This window comes from Coptis chinensis, chromosome 6 (genome assembly GCF_015680905.1).
Source record: "Coptis chinensis isolate HL-2020 chromosome 6, ASM1568090v1, whole genome shotgun sequence".
Classification (NCBI taxonomy): Eukaryota; Viridiplantae; Streptophyta; class Magnoliopsida; order Ranunculales; family Ranunculaceae; genus Coptis; species Coptis chinensis.
The window spans coordinates 98,660,823-98,683,613 of NC_141461.1; the positions used below are offsets into that span (position 1 = coordinate 98,660,823).

The 22,791-nt window shown below is 39.6% G+C and overlaps 1 protein-coding gene across 1 annotated transcript; it reads left to right on the forward strand.

The window, feature by feature from the left end:
- The first annotated feature begins 1,189 nt into the window (after positions 1–1,189).
- LOC147496009 (uncharacterized) lies at positions 1,190–20,434 on the forward strand. The gene is made up of 5 exons (XM_086568507.1): positions 1,190–1,351; positions 1,445–1,563; positions 1,663–1,744; positions 19,991–20,126; positions 20,270–20,434. The coding sequence occupies exons 1-5, from the start codon at positions 1,230–1,232 to the stop codon at positions 20,432–20,434; spliced, it is 624 nt and encodes a 207-aa protein (XP_086424633.1). The 5' UTR covers positions 1,190–1,229.
- Positions 20,435–22,791: the final 2,357 nt, after the last annotated feature.

Below are 22,791 nucleotides of genomic sequence, written 5' to 3' on the forward strand. Positions count from 1 at the left end.
ATAAACTCTTGACCAGGTTTATGTCGTATGTATTTCCTAGATGGGTCTTAAACCGAGCTGGGTCTTTTTCCCTATTGCTTTTGAGTCATTTTGTCGTGTTTACCATTTTCATGGTTTGACATTTTTAATTTTCCACATGATAGCTTTTGGCGAGAATGTCGAATCAGCAATTCACCGATCTCGACAAACTTCACACTCGAACGGACCGATGGAAGATTAGGGTCCGAGTCACCCGGATGTGGAAACCCATTAATTCGAAGAAGAATTGCGCTATTAGCATTGAATTTGTCATGCTCGATTCTAAGGTACACTGAATATACGTTGGATTTGGGTTGGAAAAAAAAAGATTGTCAACCTACACGAGTCGTTGTACAAAACGTTTTATCAAATAAGATATCTGTATGGTTTTGTCATATAGACTAAGTGGGATAGTGTCAGATATGATGTAATATTCAAAAAACCACTATATCATATCCTCCCAAATTTTTCTCCAATGTTAAATGGTATAACCTTTAATAAGTATTTTGTATATATATTTTCCAAAGTTTGCTTTTTTTTATTTCTTCTCATTATAACTATTTTAAAGTTGCTTATTATTTCAAGTGATTCATCTTATTATGTAACGGTCTTTGCTGTTTATTTTTCCATATCAATCCTACCCCGTTAGATCGCTATGCTTTTTTATATTTTATCCCTGTCCATTGGAATCTTTCGTTCCATTTATTTTTGGTCTATTTTTTTTTTTTTTACTTTATCTGATTCCTTTCTATGCCATCATTGATTGCACTAATTAACATGGGAGGCTGTAGCCCATTCATTTAGGCGTGCTTGACACATATGATTTGTGCGGGATATGGGTTGTTGCCGGATAGAGTATTCAATGTGTTGTTCAATATAATGGTATATCCGTTTTGTTATTCATGCCGGTAAAATGTCGTGCTGTATTCACCTTGCTTAATTTTCATCTTGCGCTCAGGGTTATCAAATCCATGCCGTTTTGTTCGAAAAGGATTTCCAATATTTCGATAGCATTGTCAAGGAAGACTTTGTCCAGGAGGGCAACATCTACACCTTGGAGAAGTTTGACGCGTTGCATTTATGAAGGACTACCGCCCGTCGACAATGCTTACAAGATCCATTTCAAAGAGGGACATTGGTCAAGATCGCGAATCCAGAAGAAGCCAATGACATCTCAAAGCACATGTTCAAGTTAAATTTAATTTGACAATATGCCCACTAAAGCAAGCCAGCTAACTTTTCTCATAGACGTGATTGGTGTATTGACAAAGGTTGGCAAAGCTAGAATAGCCGCTGGGAAACTTTTAAAAGAAGTCGTTATCATGAATAAAAGGTAGTGATCCCATTATTTTTTTCCCCGCCGGCTCTGTTTGTTCACTCTCCCTGTATCATGTTAGCCTCTGGGGAAGCTTTTTCTTTTTTTCAGTGGGCTGGAGCTGCCAATTACTTTGTGGGAAGGTATGACATCAATCATTCCTGAAGACACGATGAAACAACCCAACGTAGTGATCATTGCGACGTCCCTAAAGGCAGGCTACTACCGAGGTGATTTTCGTTGTTTATTTCATTTTGTTTTGTCTGCCTACCTTTGTTGCTATTTAAAATGAGTGTCTGAATTTGAATTTAATTTTTTTTGTGTTGTAGGCAAGCTTGGGCTGTCAACCCTTAGTGGCACCAAGATTTATATAAACATGGATATCCAGGATGTGAAGGACTTTAAACAGAGGTAAATAAATTGCGTATCTCATCCATGTAATGTTACGTTCCTTTTGTTTGTACCTAGCATTTACCTTAGCCAACTTATATAGATAAGTAAAGAAAGGGACCAGTAAATTAGAAACTGAACAGAAATACATGTACAACTATATACCCACAAAACGCGTTAGTTACCACAAAACCGTTGGCTCTTCCCCTAAAGCTTTGGATCAGACCAACTTCACCTATCTCTTGCATTGTGTGAATCACTACCATCTCAGCCACGGCCAGACCAAACGCCTCAGCTTTAAATACCCCCCTTAAAAGTTCAATCGATATCTTCTCTGGATAGCCTCCTTCCTTTTCTTTAATAGCTGCTTAAACCTTGAACTTCTCTGGAAAGCCCCCCGAGTTCTAATGCTCACAGCAAGTATAGATGCCTCCTACGCCAACAATTTCTCAGATCGTTTTCATTCCTCCCATTTTCTCTACTACTGAATATACTTGTGGTCAATGAAAAATCAAGTTTATCTCCCTGCACATTACAGCTTAGATTCAAATGGACGCTGTCTACACCCCTTCTCTTTGTATAAAAGATGGAGTAGGCGGTGTTAATACGCTGTTGTTACCTCTCACATAAGACTCTTCCATCACTATGGGTAATTGCCTGTCAGGACAATCATAGCCTTTTGCAAACCAGCTAACCCTGGGAGCGTTTACCATGCCTAGCCTCGATGGGCTAGCACTGGGCAAGCGCGACACAACAATAAAAAGCCATTGCACAATCCGTCCGGCCGCTACCACAAGAATGCAGTTATTCGGCGTAAATTGTAACTCTTTCTCACTGGATCCTCCGGACACCCCCATACATTAAACCAAAGACGCTGTAGCACTACTCCCCGCCACTCCCGGATCATCCCCTCGAAAACCTCAAAGTCGATATTGACAAAGAGCCCAAGTTGAAGATCCATAAAGGAGCCAAACAAAACATCGAAAAAGTCCCAATGTGAACCAACATATTCCCATAGCCAAGTCTTTCCATATTCCCACCGGCGACCGAAAAACTCAGAAAGCAAGAGATAGGCAAGACAAATATCATCCCATATATCAAACAACCCCCTTCCATCCGGTTCTCTCCTCAATGGCTTTTTCATTAATTAAATAGCAAACGAGAATCTCTTCTCTAGGGACATCAGCTCCTCTCTCGATATGTTTGTGTGATAGTGAAACCATTATTGTTTGTTTGCTTTTCTTTTCCTCGCCATTTAATAGATTCCTAGGGAATGCTTTTTTTTTTTTTCCCATTTTTTGTCCTGACATTTCGTCCCATCCTTAACTATGGACCAATCCTTAATGCAGAGTCCACGCTCATTACAAAAGTTTAAAGCATGGTTTACTTATCGGTTGCTTTTGGCCTATGATTTTTAAGTGAATAGCTGATGAATTACATTTGTTTCTCGGTTCGATACAAAGAAAATAGTTGTTGAATTGGAAGACTCTGGTCAATCCGGGCGGAATTTCGAGCAAGACCTTCTCATTGATAGGAGGGGTTGACATTGGTAAATTGAAGGAAATGGGTAGGGATCACTCATGCAAGGTATGTGCTCCCACCTCCCCCATGCACGCCATTTTACACGCACTTCATTATTTATTTATTTGGGGTGATTAAAATGTGTGGCCCTCGTTATTGATTGTTATGTTCATTTGAACAACCACCATCCTTATTTTATTGCGTTTGTTTAGGGGACCATGTACACTTGCAAGGCCACCATAAGCTCGTCCCCGATATAGCAAGTGGTTCTACACTTCGTGTTTAGTTGTAAAAAAACCTGCCACCGAAACAAAGATGCACAAATTGTAGTGTTGGCGTGGTCGATAGGTGTGCAAAAAAAAAACTTTTTTTTTTCCTTCGTTAAGTCATTTCCCTTTTCCCATCGTGCTGTCCACACTCTCATCCATGATCTATTCGTTTTGTCCCGTAAAAAAAAATGACGATGCAGGTATATGCTACGAATGACAGTTAATGATTCATCGGGGGACACCACATTTGTTGCTTTTGATAAAAACGCTGAACACTTGATCCAAAAGCCAGTTAAAGAATTGGTCCATATTTCAAAGGCATGCTACTACCAGATTGTGCATCATTTTTTTTTTAATCTAATGAAATTTTTGTTGTCTTATACCTTGTGTATTTCGCCGTATAGGAAAATGGCCCGCTACAGCTTAGGAAAGAACTGCAGTACTTTGAACGCAGTATGTTTTCCAAGTTAGAGTCACCGACTATAGTGACAAGGACAAGTATGAATCATTCACCATCGAAAAGATTTTCCCAGAAGACATTGATAAAACAATAGGCAAACAAGTATTAAATAAGGTACTAAATTTCCTAACTAATTTTGCTGATTAAAGGATTACATCTCTACAAACCTTGCCAAACTAATTTTGCCCCAATGCAAAGGTGACGTTCAAGATTGGGAGTTCCAATTTGAAGCCACCTGTAAAGAAGCCTCTCCCCAAGAAAACATCCGTGAGGACCCACCAAAGAAAAAAAAAAAAGCAGGAGAGAATGATTGATGTACATAATGGAAAGTCATGGCCAAAACTGCGATTTGGTGGTCAAGGCCAAATCGGGCTAGAAAGTCTTCTTGCGGCGTAAGGGAATACCACTACTGGTGGCCTCCACCAACCCCAAGGGCTATTCCATTGCAAGATGCACGGCCAGCAACTACCAAAGACATTCAAATTGATTACCTTACAAGAATGTTCTTAGCTTTAATAGTCGGTGTATCTTCTTTGACGTTTGCTTTTTGTTCTTCCTCGTTATTATTATATTTCCCTTGATTCAATCAAATGAATTTGGTGTCGTGATCAAGTGTGTTTTATTGCAATTATTCACAGCAGCATGTGTTTTTTAAGAAAATGATCTTATGAAATGCCAATCTTCTCAAGGGTGCAAATGGAAGTAATCTCAAGCTTCCAAAGTTTCAATTTTCTCGAGAACAACGATGACAATCTGTTTTCACGGCCTTCCTTATGCTAGCACACATGTAGTTTAAAGAGCACTACCGAGGCTTAACTTTGAGAGTAAGGAGCTCTTCATGATAACAAAACCAAGAACCCGAAGTTCTCGTTTCTTCCTCATTCCCGCCTTAAATTTTCATTGTAGGCCACTAAAGCAATGACCAAGCATTCCAACTCGGATCTCCAAAATCTTGTGAAGGCCATTGTTATCTTGACACTGAGCTCCACAAGAAATTTGTTATCTTTAAGCAAAATCTCTTCATGCTTCCATGAACTTGATATTATCATGGCCTACTCTTGGTAGAGGCTTAATGCTAGAACAGCAACATGTCATCCCCCCATGCTTAAAACTTCAACCACTAATCTTCATCTGTTCCTTACCAAGTATTCAATAATCTTCATCTGTTCCTTACCAAGGAATCTCATGGTTTCTCCATTTTCTGTGATACATTATGTACAACTCCTAAATTTGGAGTCCTGCAGTATCACATTCACTCTCTCTATACAGTAAATAGTTTCTTCTGTTTAACTTCAATCTTAATATGCCATCTAGATCCTTCAGGAATACCCAGAGTCGGATCCTGACATGAACAGTTATCAACTATATAAGGCTCCCATTCCTTGATGCCACACTTCTCCAGTGTAGAAATCAACTTCTCTTTCTCTATCTCATCTGGGTACTCTCCATTTGGACGAACCAGTACAGCCCCAGTACGATCCCATGCCTAAGAAAACAGAACTTGACTATAATCTCCATGCTAGAAATAATGCATTACAACATTTGCAAATTTTTTTTATTATGTATTTATAAAGTCCGATATAAAGTTAAATGCTCATAAGGACTGTAGTAGGGTTCTAGCTACAACTCATCCCTGACTTTAAGGGAATATGCCAGTAAGAGGTGGAGTCAAGTAGTCGTTACCCCCCCGATGCTTCTCTAAGCTGAGCCCAGTCAATCGAATTCAAAACTGCTTGCAAATCATCAGTTCCTATGATGGAGTAGGTGATAGGAACTCCAAGTCATTTGAATATCATCAAGCTGGGAACTCATTTTTTGTATTAATGCATGCGGATAAGCTAAGCCGTGACATATTACCTTTCCATTATAATCTCTAACTTATAATTCAAACAAAGCGACAAGCGGGCCAGAATCGCGCATTATTATTACAATTAAGTGTTCTCTTTTAACTGAACTTTTATGATTAAGCCCATGCTTTCACCAGGTACGACCCCTCCAACTACTTAATCACTTTTTTGTTTTCCAATTTACCTCCATTTCAAAAGCTAACTTGAACCCTTCCTTTCATTGCTTATGATTCCATCCGTGAAATAAACATCTTGCTTTTGATTAATGGAGCACATACAATCTATGTCACCACTTCATTTATACAACAACTATACACGGTTAACTAACCATGTCTTAACTACATTGTGTTTTTTCTCCTACATTGTGTTACACCCATATTGTTAGCATCTTCTTAAGAATATTCTGTGAGTGTCATCAGATCAATGCCAACTGTTTTAGTAAGTAAAATTTGAAAACACGGATGTTGATTCTTTTTCCTCTAATTTTGTATCGCATCCGAGGAAAAATTATTGCCGATAGAGAAGCATAAAGTTGAGAAGGATCGTAATGCTTTCGACTGAAAAATCAAGTCTGCTCATCTTTTGCAATTGGATCAAGATCGAAAAAATTCAGATAACAACAAGACACGACAATTCAGCCTTTGCGTGTATTACTTAATCCTCATTTTTAAGGCTCTGCTAATTTAGTTCATCAAATCATATGGAATTGTTGCCATAAACCAGGTTCTGAAACCCGTGGTGCCCTCGACCACTCAATTTTCGAGTATATATATATGCAACATATGTTTTATTCTCGTGATAAATGATACGCTTTCAAGTCCAAAGTTTTTCTTGATGACAACACTCATCCGGCCGATCTGTAAACCAAGGTTCCATAAGAACTCAACATAATCTTTAAATCAAATATCATAGATGAGCCCAGGGTTCATAGCTTATATGGGGGTTTACATGGCCAGCCCCAAGTTTAGAGTTGTAGCAGACAATCCAGTCCATGAATCTCTTATTGTTCAGTGTGTGTTATCAGTAGCATATGCGGTGGTCATGATTGCTAAACAGATTACTACAGGGCAACAATCCCTGTAAACGGATTTTAGATGTGCGCCTACTCTAGCCACATGAGGTTCCGCCATAGATGTACCTAAGTATAGTACATAATCTGTCACCAAAGAATAGATGCCAACTTCCATGCACGGCTTATTTGGGGCTACAGCAGCCAGCACACCCTGTCCTGGAGCTAAGATATCCAGTTTCAGAACACCTGGCCTAATACAGTTAAAGAGTATAGCATCTATCTAAAGTTTGTCAGCTACTTCCGATTCTTTTTTTGCTAAGGACACTTCTTATTCCGATTATATCATGTCCTGTACACTGTCCTGTATTTTTTCACACATGTCTTCATCTTGAATGGGATTTTCACTAAAAGACTTTGGATCCAAGTGTGATTTTCATTTTTCCTTATAAAGAACTTTGGATACTCTCTGCTAAATTTTGGTGGACAAATAGCCCTTTGGAAGGCTCAAATTTAAGTATTTGTGATTACACCGAGTTTCATCTTTGGGTGACTTTTTTTGAATGTTGCGCATCACTTGGCTGTATGGACTTTGGATATCAATGTTTTCTACGTACTTCAGTTCTACTGTTTTTTCTTCTTAGAATGCACTCTTGGTTGTGTTTGTTTGATTTTGGTAATTAAAAAATCCTTCGGGAAATGAATAATGTCAACCTTTTTCTTATGTTAATCTTATATTTCTTTTTTCCTTCGGTTTTTGAGTTCACAATCCAGCAAGTATATCATTGGATTTTACTTCTATTGTGCATTTGTGCTTCATTTGGATTGTTGTTAATCTTTGTTTCATGCTCAGCGTATTTGTGAATTTTACATTTCGAGTTTCATGTCAAGGTGATTTTTGCAATGTTGCGCATCACTTGGCTACATGGACTTTGAATATCGCAAATCTACATACTTCAGCCTCTAATCGCTTTTTCTTCTAGAATGCACTTTTGGTTGTTTTTGTTTGATTTTGCTAATTAAAAAATCCTTCTGGAAATGGATAATGTAAACCTTTTCCTTATGTTAATCTTGTATTTATTTTTTTTTCCTTGGGTTTTGAGTTCACAATCTAGAAAGTGTATCATTGGGTTTTACTTCTATTGTGCATTTGTGCTTCATTTGGATTGTTGTTAATGTGGTTTCGCTCATATGCAAATTTCAGATAATGGGGCGGGCTCTTGAAAGCGGGTTTTGCACCCAAAGAATTAGTACCGGATGAAATAGTGGCCAGGGAAAGTGTTGATGTTGTCAAGGTTTGTTCAGAGTTGAAGTCTATCAAGAAATGAGTGGCTCTGCAAAAGCTAAACAAGACGTCTGCCTTTTGGCTTCAAGGCCTTCCAACTTGTAAGTTTTTATTCTCGAACAATTGTTTATTCTCTATATTCAACAAATACGCCTCATGGAAAAAACTACCGGATTATAGTCACGCCATATATTGGATGGGATGCTTTGGGAGTTGGTACATTGATTGGTCCAAGTCATAGGAATATCCAAAGAACTCCAAGTCATAGGAATATCATCACACTAGGAACTGATTTTAATGATAACATATTTTGTCTTTCATTACATCAGGTGTTGGATGCTAATTATTACGTCCTTCTCTATTACGTTCCAGCGGAATCATACCTTAATCCAAGTTGAGTGAAATCAAGGTTAGTTCATTGCTATCGTTATAATGGATTATTGTCTTTTTAAGCATTCGGTAATCCAATGCTGGTTCCCAATTTTACTATACTTTAAACTGTAAGTTGACGATGTTGTCTCATAATTTTGCTTTCCGTGGACCTTATCATCAAATTGTATATACGCCAAGATTATTATTCTCGCGGTCCTTATTTACCTAATACCCCAATCTTATCAAACCGTTTATAGAAACCATGGACACCCAAGCATCATCATACATACATAATGAAACCGCACAAGAGTACATTAAGAACCAACGAGCAGCCCAACTTGAGGTTAGATGTCCTTTTAAAACAGATTTTCCATGTAATTGCTTTCCTACTTATTCCCAATGCTATTGGTTTTCTAATCTATAATCAAACTTTAAACTTGAAAGAATCTGCCTAAGCCCCAACGAATGCCTATTTCGGCCTGCTCCAAAGACACCAACAACAAATGCACTATCCCACACAATGGAATCCGATGTAACTATGGGAGACTCATCAACACAACACCGGTTATCTAATGAGGCTACAGTCCACAGTGAATCAAAAAGCCAATCAACTAGCAGACTAGCAGCGCCATCTATGTCCACACGGAACATGCATTCGCCTTCTTCCGCTTAGGACCCTCTCGGCTCAATAGCTCAACGTGCACGCCGTCAACGGGAGGAAGCTCTAAGAGTTTCAGCCACCCAAAGGGATCGTGATATATCCTCCTTCCCTAACTCACGGCCTCACAGGTGGAAACATCAGACATTCTATCGATGCAACAAATTTCACTACAACCACCGAAAGCAGATAAAGGAAAGCATATTGTAATTGCCGAGACTCTTTCCCCCCCGTACATCAACTCGCACCGGCCGACCGTCATATGGTGGATGTTCTTTTCCGTGCAACTCTCGGCATGAGCACTTCCCTCTATCAACACGTAACTTCACCCCCGGTTTTCATCTTGGGTCATTTTCCTTAACGAGCAACATGTAAGTAGCATGTCCAAACTTAAATATTTCCGTAATGACCAATTATAAATTACTATACTAATTGTGTTTTCCCAACCGAAATTAGCTCCACAAACAATTTGCCTCCAAACAGTAGTGAGCCGGTTGTTCCCGCTCAAGGCGCTATTAGGCCCGAGGAAAATTCTGAAGAAGCATCCGAATATTCTGACGAAGAATACTATGACATTGACGAACTTGAAAATCCAACCGAAACACTGCCTTCTATCCCGGTCGAAGGCCATTACCTTGGGGAACTAGATGTTCAATGTCGGGCCTTGCTTCGCTTTTACATTGAGCGCAGAGCAACTATCCAGTTCAACTAAAAACCTTTATTCGGATCATGCCGCCTCTCAAGGAAAAATAAAACGCCTCACTTGATCCATCCCCCTCCACTTGAATCACTCTTCAAGGTAACGATTGGCTTTGCACGCGATTTTCGGAAGAACATTCGGGATATAATGCTTGCAATGCATTCACCGCCTTTGGCGTTAAAGCAAATGACCGAATCTTGAAAGGACGTGGCCCAAAGTCATTCACTATACATGGAGAGCTCGCCATAAGATTGATCACTTTTACCCGATGAACATGTCGACCCAAAATACACCCAGCTTATACATTTATGATGCCGGGCGCCGCTTTAGATTATCGACAAACAACGCAATAAGCATTTACTAAAGGAGGTGCTAAGTATTGTACAAGGTGTTTTGGTACGTGCAAATCGTGGTCAAAGTTTTTCAAAAATGCACATGAGGTCTTAAGTTCAAGTGCATCGGCGGACAACAATATACCAGCCTTCATACAATACACTCCAGGAACGGATCGCCGCCGATATAATCTCCCGGCAACTTCTGAAATCGCTGTGGTATTACCCGGTGATGAGACAAAGTATGATATGTTACGAGACATCGTTATTCACTACAAAGAAGGTGGACTAGAGAGGATAAGTGAATGTCATCCCGCTTATACACCTCTTCATTATGTACTTTTTTCCTAGAGGAGACCTTGGTCAAGCACCGATTTGGCGCATAATGGGATGTCAAGAACAATTGCCCAAGTGATGCCGTGACTAACGCAAGTACAGATTATTCATACCGCTTATTTGACCGTCCAACCAATACTTTTCCATACTCGGGGAGGCCCCTTACCAACAATGGATAGTTGATGCTTGGGCTGTAACTGAACAAAATCGCCAAGGCGCTTATATTCGCGATGAATCAAGACAACCTTCGTATGAAGTGTACAATGGTTTGACGGATATCGCAGCAGACGGCCCGCTTTTGATCAAGTCAGGCCGCTTTCATCTCCCATCATCTCACACCGGTAGCCCAAGACATATGTATGAGATCTACCAAGACTCAATGGCCATTACGCCGATACAACAAACACCCGTGATGTATTCCTAATGTTAAATGCTAAGAAATCCAAATTGGCCAGAAATCATAAGAGCTCTCAAACCACACCAAACCGTGATCCCCCGACAGACGAGGTGGTTGCCCGCGGTATTCAAAATGAAAAGGAAAGCAATAATGGAAGAGATAAAAATAACGGCTGTTTGGCTTAACAAGCCGCATCCGCCTACACTATCGAAGTTCCAAAAACGAGGATCACCACATTACGCATCATCTTCCTCCAAGCAACCCGATAAGATCCGAATGCCAATCAAGTCAATAAGATTGTTTCTCGAGTTCCCAAACCCTATCTCTAACCTAATCTTTTTCGAGATGAAAGAAGAGGTGTATGGCACACGCCCATGTGGACCTAAAATCCAAAGGCCCCCGCATGGAGAATGGTCGCTGTACAAAACATTACCCCCGCTTACATGATGAAACTACTATGGATCAAGTTGATATCCAGCTTTATGCATCGCTAACACCGTAACGATATGAGGTGCGCGGGCGATCGCAGTTGATAACCGGTGATGTCGCCCCTACAACCCCCACTTATCGAAGTCGCTCAACCGCCATATAAAATGTTGAAGTTTGTGCATCGGTTCGTGCAGTTAAATACATTTACAAAGGGCATGATAGGGCAACTATGGTTATTGTGGTACCGTGATGAGATCAAACAAGATATCTGATGCACGGTATGTCCGCCACCCTCCCGTTGCATGGCGCTTCTCGTTCTTCTCGCGACAAAGAGTTACCACGCTGAAAGGTTGCGCTCATTTGGAGCGGATGCATCGAAGTTGTTTACAATGCAAAGGAGTCAAGGGCTAGCGCCGCCAGAGCTTTAAATCGTAGATCAACTCTAACCTTTCTTCAAATGTTGCGGTCAAGATTGGTTCTGTATATATACTTACCGGGAGTTCCTACGATATGTCCGGAAAAGAGATAAAAAGATTTGGAAACTAAGGGACCACGTTATGCTATTGGGAGAATGTACTTTGCAAATCCAAATGCCGAGAACGCTTCTACCTCCTTAAGCCCTACCACTGTTAGAGGACCAACATCATTTGAAGATCTTCGATGCAGTTTGATCTGCTTTGAAGCATGACACGCTCAAAGCAAAGATGCTTAATGGGGACTCTCGAAACCGGCGGCAGTGGAGGGAATGCCCATGTAGAGGCGCCGCTGATGAAGACCGGATACCAATCTAGCAGCAGTTGTTCACCGTAATCCTTTGGAATGCTCCCCAACCAGTCCCAACAAGAACACTATGGAGAATTTTCTACGCATATTTGTGATGATCTTATGCTCACATGATACGTTCCAAGTTTAACAACCATAGTCCAACTATGAGGAAATAGTCGTTATGGTTTGTTCCTAATTAACAAGTTGCTTTTCAAGAATTACTTTTATCTTAACTTCCCAGACATGCCACAACCAAAAAGATCGGGACCAAATGGGTGGGAATGTACTTTATTTGGGAGCAGAGGGAATTGGTAAAGACGGTCTTGAACAAGAGAGGCAATGCAAATTTGGGAACGCTGAATGCTGAACAACTTCATGCCCACACCGAGATAACATTCAAAGCAAAACAATATGGGAAAGACTTTCTTCCTAAAATGGTGCGGGGCCGGGAAAAAACGTTATTCTACAACACAATTGCTGCGCACTGGCCGCAGTCAAGGCCATATTACACAATGTTGCTGCGATAGTATCGGGGATAACACGGCTGCCGGCTGCGGGTGGCGGGGACACTCACACTTCTCTACATTTTGCCTCCCACTCAGATATTATGGACAACACCTTCGCTGGGTTTTCAAAACTCCATACATGTCAAATGCTCAAGGAAGTTAGCTTAATTATTTGATGAAGTCCTATAAAGATGATCATACTGGCTGAAGAATACCCCAGGATATCCGAAAATTTACATGATTTTCTAATTGTTCATTTAACAATTCATGTTCTCGCCATTGTTTCTCGCCAAGATTTGCGCTCGCCTTATGAACTCTTACGCCGGGATTCCAGCGGGTTCTTTACTTGATTCAATTTGCTTTCCCTTCAATTAGTTTTTCGATTTCCAGGTTACATGATTCAATTTGCTTTCCCTTAAATTAGTTTTTCATTTAACCTTACGTAATTATCTATTTGTGTCTATCTTTTTAATTGGCCTACGCATCGTTGTCGCTTGCGAATATGATGCATGTGCCATTTACGGCATTTTATGTTGATTGCCCATATGTTCTGAAATCCAATTGACGTAATTAAATATGTTGCAAAACATTTTGACAGTTTTAGTCGTTTATCGTGGCTTCGGCTTTAAGTTAAGGTGTTTGTGAGATATGTTAAGCGTTCTGGTAACCCGATTACCATTTGTAACTGCTAACAAACAATCTTAGCGTCACATCTTTTAATATATTTCCCAATCTTGGGTATTTGGGATTCGAGATTGGACACAATATTATACGGAACACATCCGACCCAAATGTTGCTAATCACACCTTAAATTTGCTTTGAGCAAAGGTGAAACTCCTCAAGGATTGTGACACCAAAAAGTGCTCATTAATCGCTTTTCCTCGTGTATCGAAATAGGAGTAAAACTACACTTAAAGCATGGTAGAAATTTCCAATATAAATTTTTAAATAGAGCCTTTCCACTAACTGAGGTCCCAATAGGTAGAGGTCTAACGGTGATGATCCATTAAAGCGATCTTCAACCACATTAGCATAAATTGTTGTCTTTATTGGAACACCAAGCTTGCTAAAAATAATATGTTGGATATGTATATAAGAGCTTGGAAAAGCTATATAAAAGATAATAAAAAAAAAAACTTGGAAAGCGCAATATGAACTAATTTATCACCGAATAGTTAAAGAAACATCATATTCTGATTCCAAGGTTGGATAAGCCAATCTCCATATCCAAGTTGTTTTCAAGATCCTGATTTTTTATAAAACAATTAGAGGAGTGTTTAAACAGTTGGAACCCAGAAAGCGGATATGTATCAAGAGGGTGTTTAATAAAAATCATTCTTACGGATCATATTCTTCGTGCAAAACACAAGAATATCTGAGATATGAGATAAGAACAAATCATCACAATATAACAGTTCAAGTTCAATATGACAAATTCAAGACGGCAGGATTGATGTTCAACAAAACTTCTTCCAAGATACAAAGCCAATATGGGAGGAGTGGAGGACCAAGTAACAACAGTTAAAATTGAAAGTGTGTGAAGCGCTATAAGAGGAATTGTAGGCCCCATAGATGCCGTTGAGATTTTAGTACGCTTTCATGCAGGTCACATAAAGCCTTGCATAGTAGTATATAAAGCTCTTGGGACTGCTCCACTCACTGCCAATTGGCTTTGAATTGGATGCTCCAAAATTTTATACGGTATTAGAACAACTATTTTAGTATTTAGCCTTAAGGGCCCGTTGACTCCAAGCCACGCCATATGTGGGGAAGCCTGTTGAAATGTTAGTATAGTCTCACATTGGGACATTTAAAGCCTTGCTTAGTAGTAAACAAGTTCTTGGGCTGCTCCACTCATTGCCAATTTGTTTTGCTCTTATGTTGAAGAGGTAAATCATCATCTTCAACTTTGATCATCTCCTTTCTCGAGGGACCTAAACACCTCAACCTCCCACCCCACTACGTCGACAGTTGCGGGACGGTATCCCATATTTTGACGCCAGACACCTCCTTACCTTCTTTCACTCTGTTATCTTTGAAATTATATTTTGGACTCTCCGATTCTAAAAACACTTTGATTTGTTTTCAAGCTTTCAAGATAATAAGCTTGATCGAATTCACGAAGTCACTCCACAAAGATCTAGAAATCTTTTTAAGGATTTGACCTCCATGTACAATAGGCTAATCCAAATACAACATTGTTGAGATCAAATCTTTGTCTTTGGCGAATGTTTCTTTGTTGGTGTGCAAAGGACTACTTCTCATTCTTTTAGGTTCCTCCTTTATCTCTGCAAATGCAAAAAATCTGACCTAATCTTAGTAGTAAACAAGTTCTTGGGCTGCTCCACTCATTGCCAATTTGTTTTGCTCTTATGTTGAAGAGGTAAATCATCCTCTTCAACTTTGATCATCTCCTTTCGGGGGACCTAAACACCTCTGAACCTCCCACCCTTACGACGCCGATTGCCGGACTTGACCCATATTTTGATTTGTACACCTCCTTACTTCTTTCACTCACACTGTTATCTTTGAAATTATATTTTGGACTCTCTCGATTCTAAAACACTTTGACTGTTTTCAAGCTTTCAAGCGTGTAATAGCTTGATCAATTCACGAAGTCACTCCACAAGATCTAGAAATCTTTTTAGGGATTCGACACTCCATAGACAATAGGCTAATCCAAATACAACATTGTTGAGATCAAATCTTTATCTTTGTGAGAATGTTTGTTTGTTGGTGTGCAAGGACTACTTCTCATTATTTTCGGTTCCTCCTTTATCTCTATCTCATGCATAAAAATTACCCATAATCTTAGTAGTAAACAAGTTCTTGGAACGCTCCACTCATTAATTTGTTTTGCTCTTATGTTGAAGAGGTAAATCATCCTCTTCAATTTGAACATCTCCTTTCGGGGACCCTAAACACCTCGATCCCACCCTATGACGTCATTTAACTTGACCATATTTTGGCGTTGTACACCTCCTACCTTCTTTCACTCTGTTATCTTTGAAATTATATTTTGGACTCTCTAATTCTAAAACACTTTGAAATTTTTTCAAGCTTTCAAGCGTGTAATAAAGCTTGATCAATTCACGAGTCACTCCACGGTATCTAGAAATCTTTTTAAGGATTTCGACCTCCATAGACAATAGGCTAATCCAAATACATCATTGTTGAGATCAAATCTTTATCTTTGGCGAATGTTTCTTTGTTGGTGTGCAAGGACACTTCTCATTCTTTTGGTTCCTCCTTTATCTACTTGCAAAAAATTACTGACCTAATCTTGGGTTCTTCGAGGAGTAATGAATATACTTTAAAAAAGATATTATATGACCCATCTCCACCCTCTAATCTCTGTGGACATACTTGAAACAACCGTGTTTCTACCGTTAGTCATACTTCGTGTCTTCAACACCACCATCATTGTCTTCTTCGAGCTCCCTACATTGTTCTTTTTGCTCTTCCTTTTACGGTTTCCGCTCTTTTAGCCACCCGATTGGTTGAAGCTTCTTTCACCCACCATCGCTTCCCCTACCTCTTGACCCTTTGGGCAAAAGTGGTCTCAAGTTTGAGATATCTACCTTGATGATCCTCTTTGATACATTCTCTATTCTTCCACTATCCAGTCAACATTTCCATGGGTGGCCAGGTCTACCATGATCCTCTTATTGTTCTTATGTAATTATTATACCAAGTAAATGTCTTCATTTGCCTACCATAATCCTTTGTGCGGTTCATTTTGTTCAAGTTTCTATATAACTTTCTTCTCTTCTTTTCTTTCCCGTCATTTTCCACCAGATTTGGATCCTATTTGAAGTGACTAAGTATGACTTATCGTCGGATTCAGCGAAGTGTGCATTAAGGGCTTGCACATGGGTCAAATCCATCCCAATGCACAAAAGGCATACAAATATTAGTAATATTGACCTGCGCCCCTGCTTTGGGGTGACATTCCAGCGACTAGAAACACTTTGACAAGAATTACCAGATCATTCAAGAAAAGAAGGAAAAAAAAGGAAAGGAAACAAATGAATAACAATTTAGTTCCTTAAAGTACTCATATCAAAATAGTTGGTCTTCTTTTAAGTTCTTTCTTAGTTCTGTAATCCGCTTTTACCGTTATTGAGAATGGCAGCATGCAACTACCCGACTTAGTCTGAGAAAGTGTAGTGTAATTAATCAAGGGGGGCGTATTAATCAAAGTGTATGTGTACCGTATAAACTCTTGACCAGGTTTATGTCGTATGTATTTCCTAGATGGGTCTTAAACCGAGCTGGGTCTTTTTCCCTATTGCTTTTGAGTCATTTTGTCGTGTTTACCATTTTCATGGTTTGACATTTTTAATTTTCCACATGATAGCTTTTGGCGAGAATGTCGAATCAGCAATTCACCGATCTCGACAAACTTCACACTCGAACGGACCGATGGAAGATTAGGGTCCGAGTCACCCGGATGTGGAAACCCATTAATTCGAAGAAGAATTGCGCTATTAGCATTGAATTTGTCATGCTTTCGATTCTAAGGTACACTGAATATCACGTTGGATTTGGGTTGGAAAAAAAAGATTGTCAACCTACGAAGTCGTTGTACAAAACGTTTTATCAATGAGATATCTGTATGGTTTTGTCATATAGACTAAGTGGGATAGTTAATCGGATATGATGTAATATTCAAAAACCACTATATCATATCCTCCCAAATTTTTCTCCAATGTTAAATGGTATAACCTTTAATAAGTATTTTGTATATATATTTTCCAAAGTTTGCTTTTTTATTTCTTCTCATTATAACTATTTTAAAGTTGCTTATTATTTCAAGTGATTCATCTTATTATGTAACGGTCTTTGCTGTTTATTTTTCCATATCAATCCTACCCGTTAGATCGCTATGCTTTTTATATTTTATCCCCTGTCCATTGGAATCTTTAGTTCCATTTATTTTTGGTCTATTTTTTTTTTACTTTATCCGATTCCTTTCTATGCCATCATTGATTGCACTAATTAACATGGGAGGTGTAGCCCATTCATTTAGGCGTGCTTGACACATATGATTTGTCGCGGGATATGGGTTGTTGCGAATAGAGTATTCAATGTGTTGTTCAATATAATGGTATATCCGTTTTGTTATTCATGCCGTAAAATGTCGTCTTTGTATTCACCTTGCTTAATTTTCATCTTGCGCTCAGGGTTATCAAATCCATGCCGTTTTGTTCGAAAAGGATTTCCAATATTTCGATAGCATTGTCAAGGAAGACTTTGTCGGAGAGGGCAACATCTACACCTTGGAGAAGTTTGACGTTGCGTTTAGAAGGACTACCGCCGTCGACAATGCTTACAAGATCCATTTCAAAGAGGGGACATTGGTCAAGATCGCGAATGAAGAAGCCAATGACATCTCAAAGCACATGTTCAAGTTAAATGAGTTTGACAATATGCCCACTAAAAGCAAGCCGACTAACTTTTCTCATAGGCGTGATTGGTGTATTGACAAAGGTTGGCAAAGCTAGAATAGCCGCTGGGAAACTTTTAAAAGAAGTCGTTATCATGAATAAAAGGTAGTGATCCCATTATTTTTTTCCCCGCCGGCTCTGTTTGTTCACTCTCCCTGTATCATGTTAGCCTCTGGGGAAGCTTTTTCTTTTTTCATTTAAGTTTGGAGCTGCCAATTACTTTGTGGGAAGGTATGACATCAATCATTCACGAAGACCGATGAAACAACCCAACGTAGTGATCATTGCGACGTCCCTAAAGGCAGGCTACTACCGAGGTGATTTTCGTTGTTTATTTCATTTTGTTTTGTCTGCCTACCTTTGTTGCTATTTAAAATGAGTGTCTGAATTTGAATTTAATTATTTTGTGTTGTAGGCAAGCTTGGGCATCAACCCTTAGTGGCACCAAGATTTATATAAACATGGATATCCGGGATGTGAAGGACTTTAAAACAGAGGTAAATATATTGCATTATCTCATCCATGTAATGTTACGTTCCTTTTGTTTGTACCTAGCATTTACCTTAGCCAACTTATATAGATAAGTAAAGAAAGGGACCATGAAATTAGAAACTGAACGAAATACATGTACAACTATATACCCCCCCAAAGCGTTAGTTACCACAAAACCGTTGGCTCTTCCCCTAAAGCTTTGGATCGGACCAACTTCCCTATCTCTTGCATTGTGTGAATCACTACCATCTCAAAACGGCCGGACCAAACGCCTCGACTTTAAATACCCCTTTAAAAAGTTCAATCGATATCTTCTCGGATAGCCTCCTTCCTTTTCTTTAATAGTCGCTTAAACCTTGAACTTCTCTCGAAAGCCCCCGAGTTCTAATGCTCACGGCAAAGTATAGATGCCTCCTAACGCCAACAATTTCTCGGATCGTTTTCATTCCTCCCATTTTCTACTCTGAATATACTTGTGGTCAATGAAAAATCAAGTTTATCTCCCCGCACATTCAGACTTAGATTCAAATGGACGCTTTCGCTACACCCCCTTCTCTTTGTATAAATGATGGAGTAGGCGGTGTTAATCTGTTGTTGTTACCTCTCACATAAGACTCTTCCATCACTATGGGTAATTGCTGTCGGGACAATCAAAGCCTTTTGAAAACCAGCTAACCCTGGGCGTTTACCATGCCTAGCCTCGATGGGCTAGCACCTGGGCAAGCGCACACCAACAATAGAAAAGCGGTATGCAAATCCGTCCGGCGGGCTACCCGATGCTTTATTCAAGGTAAATTGTAACTCTTTCTCACCTGGATCCTCCGGACACCCCCATACATTAAACCAAAGGCGTAGCAGAACTACTCCTGTCACTCCCGGATCATCCCCGAAAACCTCAAAGTCGATCGATATTGACAAAGCAAAGTTGAAGATCCATAAAGGAGCCAAACAAAACATCAGAAAAGTCCCAATGTGAACCAACATATTCCCATAGCCAAGTCTTTCCATATTCCCACCGACGACACAGAAACTACAGAAAAGCAAGAGATAGGCAAGACAAATATCATCCCATATATCAAACAACCCCCCTCCCATCTGGTTCTCTCCTCAATGGCTTTTTCATTAATTCGTAACGAAAACGAGAATCTCTTCTCTAGGGACATCAGCTCCCTCTCTCAGCCATGTTTGTGTGATAGTGAAACCATTATTGTTTGTTTGCTTTTCTTTTTCCTCGCCATTTAATAGATTCCTAGGGAATGCTTTTTCTTTTTTTTTTTCCATTTTTTTGTCCTGCTGATTGCGTCCCATCCTTAACTATGGACCAATCCTTACTGCAGTCCACTGCTCATTACACAAAGTTTAAAGCATGGTTTACTTATCAGTTGCTTTAGGCCTATGATTTTTTGGTGATAGCTGATGAGTTACATTTGTTTCTCAGTTTCGATACAAAGAAAATAGTTGTTGAATTGGAAGACTCTGGTCAATCTGGCGGAATTTCTGAGCAAGACCTTCTCATTGATAGGCGGGTTGACATTGGTAAATTGAAGGAAATGGGTAGGGATCACTCATGCAAGGTATGTGCTCCCACCTCCCCACGCGCGCACGCTGCGCACGCACTTCATTATTTATTTGCTGGGTGATTAAAATGTGTGGCCCTGTTATTGATTGTTATGTTCATTTGAACAACCACCATCCTTATTTTATTGCGTTTGTTTAGGGGACCATGTACACTTGCAAGGCCACCATAAGCTACGTCCCCGATAGCAAGTGGTTCTACACTTCGTGTGTTAGTTGTAAGAAAACTGTCACTGGAACAGTATGCACAAATTGTAGTGTTGGCGTGGTCGATAGGTGTGCAAAAAAAAAACTTTTTTTTCCTTAAGTCATTTCCCTTTTCCCCATCGTCTTTTCCCACACTCTCATCCATGATCTATTCGTTTTGTCCCGTGAAAAATGACGATCACGGTATATGCTCTGAATGACAGTTAATGATTCATCGGGGGACACCACATTTGTTGCTTTTGATAAAAGCGGTGAACACTTGATCCAAAAGCCGGTTAAAGAATTGGTCCATATTTCAAAGGCATGCTACTACCAGATTGTGCATCATTTTTTTTTTTTTCTAATGAAATTTTTGTTGTCTTATACCTTGTGTATTTAGCCAGATAGGAAAATGGCCCGCTCTGACTTAGGAAAGAACCTGCGGTATGGAAGCACGGGCGATGTTTTCCAAGTTAGAGTCACTGACTATAGTGACAAGGACAAGTATGAATCATTCACCATCGAAAAAAGATTTTCCCGAAGACATTGATAAAACAATAGGCAAACAAGTATTAAATAAGGTACTAAATTTCCTAACTAATTTTTCTTGATTAAAGGATTACATCTCTGACCTTGCCAAACTAATTTTGCCCCAATGCGGTGTGACCCGGGTTCAATATTGGGAGTTCCAAACAAGCCACCAGCAAAGAAGCCTCTCCCCAAGAAAACATCCATGAGGACCCACCAGCAAAAAAACCCTGCAGGAGAATTGATTGATGTACATAATGGAAAGTCATGGCCAAAACTGTGATATTTGGTGGTCAAGGCCAAATCTGCTAGAAAGTCTTGCGCGAGCGTAAGGGAATACCACTACAGCGTGGCCTCCACCAACCCCAAGGGCTATTCCATTGCAAGATGCACGGCCAAGCAACTACCAAAGACAATCAAATTGATTACCTTACAAGAATGTTCTTAGCTTTAATAGTCGGTGTATCTCCTTTGACGTTTGCTTTTTTTTTTGTTCTTCCCTGGTTATTATATTTCCCTTGATTCAATCAAATGAATTTGGTGTCGTGATCAAGTGTGTTTTATTGCAATTATTCACAGCAGCCATGTGTTTTTTTAAGAAAATGATCTTATGAAATGCCAATCTTCTCAAGGGTGCAAATGGAAGTAATCTCAAGCTTCCAAAGTTTCAATTTTCTGAGAACAGCATGACAATCTGTTTTCACGGCCTTCCTTATGCTAGCACACATGTAGTTTAAGAGCACTACTGGAGGCTTAACTTTGAGAGTAAGGAGCTCTTCATGATAACAGAAAACCAAGAACCCGAGTTCTGTTCTTCCTCATTCCTGGCCTTAAATTTTCATTGTAGGCCACTAAAGCAATGACCAAGCATTCCAACTCGGATCTCCAAATCTTGTGAAGGCCATTGTTATCTTGACACTGAGCTCCACAAGAAATTTGTTATCTTTAAGCAAAATCTCTTCACGCTTCCATGAACTTGATATTATCATGGCCTACTCTTGGTAGAGGCTTAATGCTAGAACAGCAACATGTCATCCCCCCATGCTTAAAACTTCAACCACTAATCTTCATCCGTTCCTTACCAAGTATTCAATAATCTTCATCTGTTTCCTTACCAAGGAATCTCATGGTTTCTCCATTTTTACGTGATACATTATGTACAACTCCTAAATTTGGAGTCCTGCGATTATCACATTCACTCTCTATCACAGTAAATAGTTTCTTACGTTTTAACTTCAATCTTAATATGCCATCTAGATCCTTCAGAATACCCAGTCGGATCGACATGAGCGGTTATCAACTATATAAGGCTCCCATTCCTTGATGCCACACTTCTCGATTAGTAGAAATCAACTTCTCTTTCTCTATCTCATCACGGGTACTCTCCATTTGGACGAACCAAAGATGCCCCAAAGAGTCACGATCCCATGCCTAAAAAAAGAGAACTTGACTATAATCTCCATGCTAGAAATAATGCATTACAACATTTGCAAATTTTTTTTATTATGTATTTATAAAGTCCGACATAAAGTTAAATGCTCATAAGGACTGTAGTAGGGTTCTAGCTACAACTCATCCCTGACTTTAAGGGAATATGCCAGTAAGAGGTGGAGTCAATTAGTCGTTACCCCCCCCACGATGCTTCTACTGGCGAGCCCAGTCAATCGAATTCAAAACTGCTTGCAAATCATCAGTTCCTATGATGGAGTAGGTGATAGGAACTCCAAGTCATTTGAATATCATCAAGCTGGGAACTCATTTTTTTTGTATTAATGCACAGCATAAGCTAAGCCGTGACATATTACCTTTCCATTATAATCTCTAACTTATAATTCAAACAAGGCGTGACAAGCGGCTGTAACTGGCAGTTTTATTATTACAATTAAGTGTTCTCTTGAAACTGAACTTCTTTGCGATTCGCCCATGCTTTCACCAGGTACGACCCCTCCA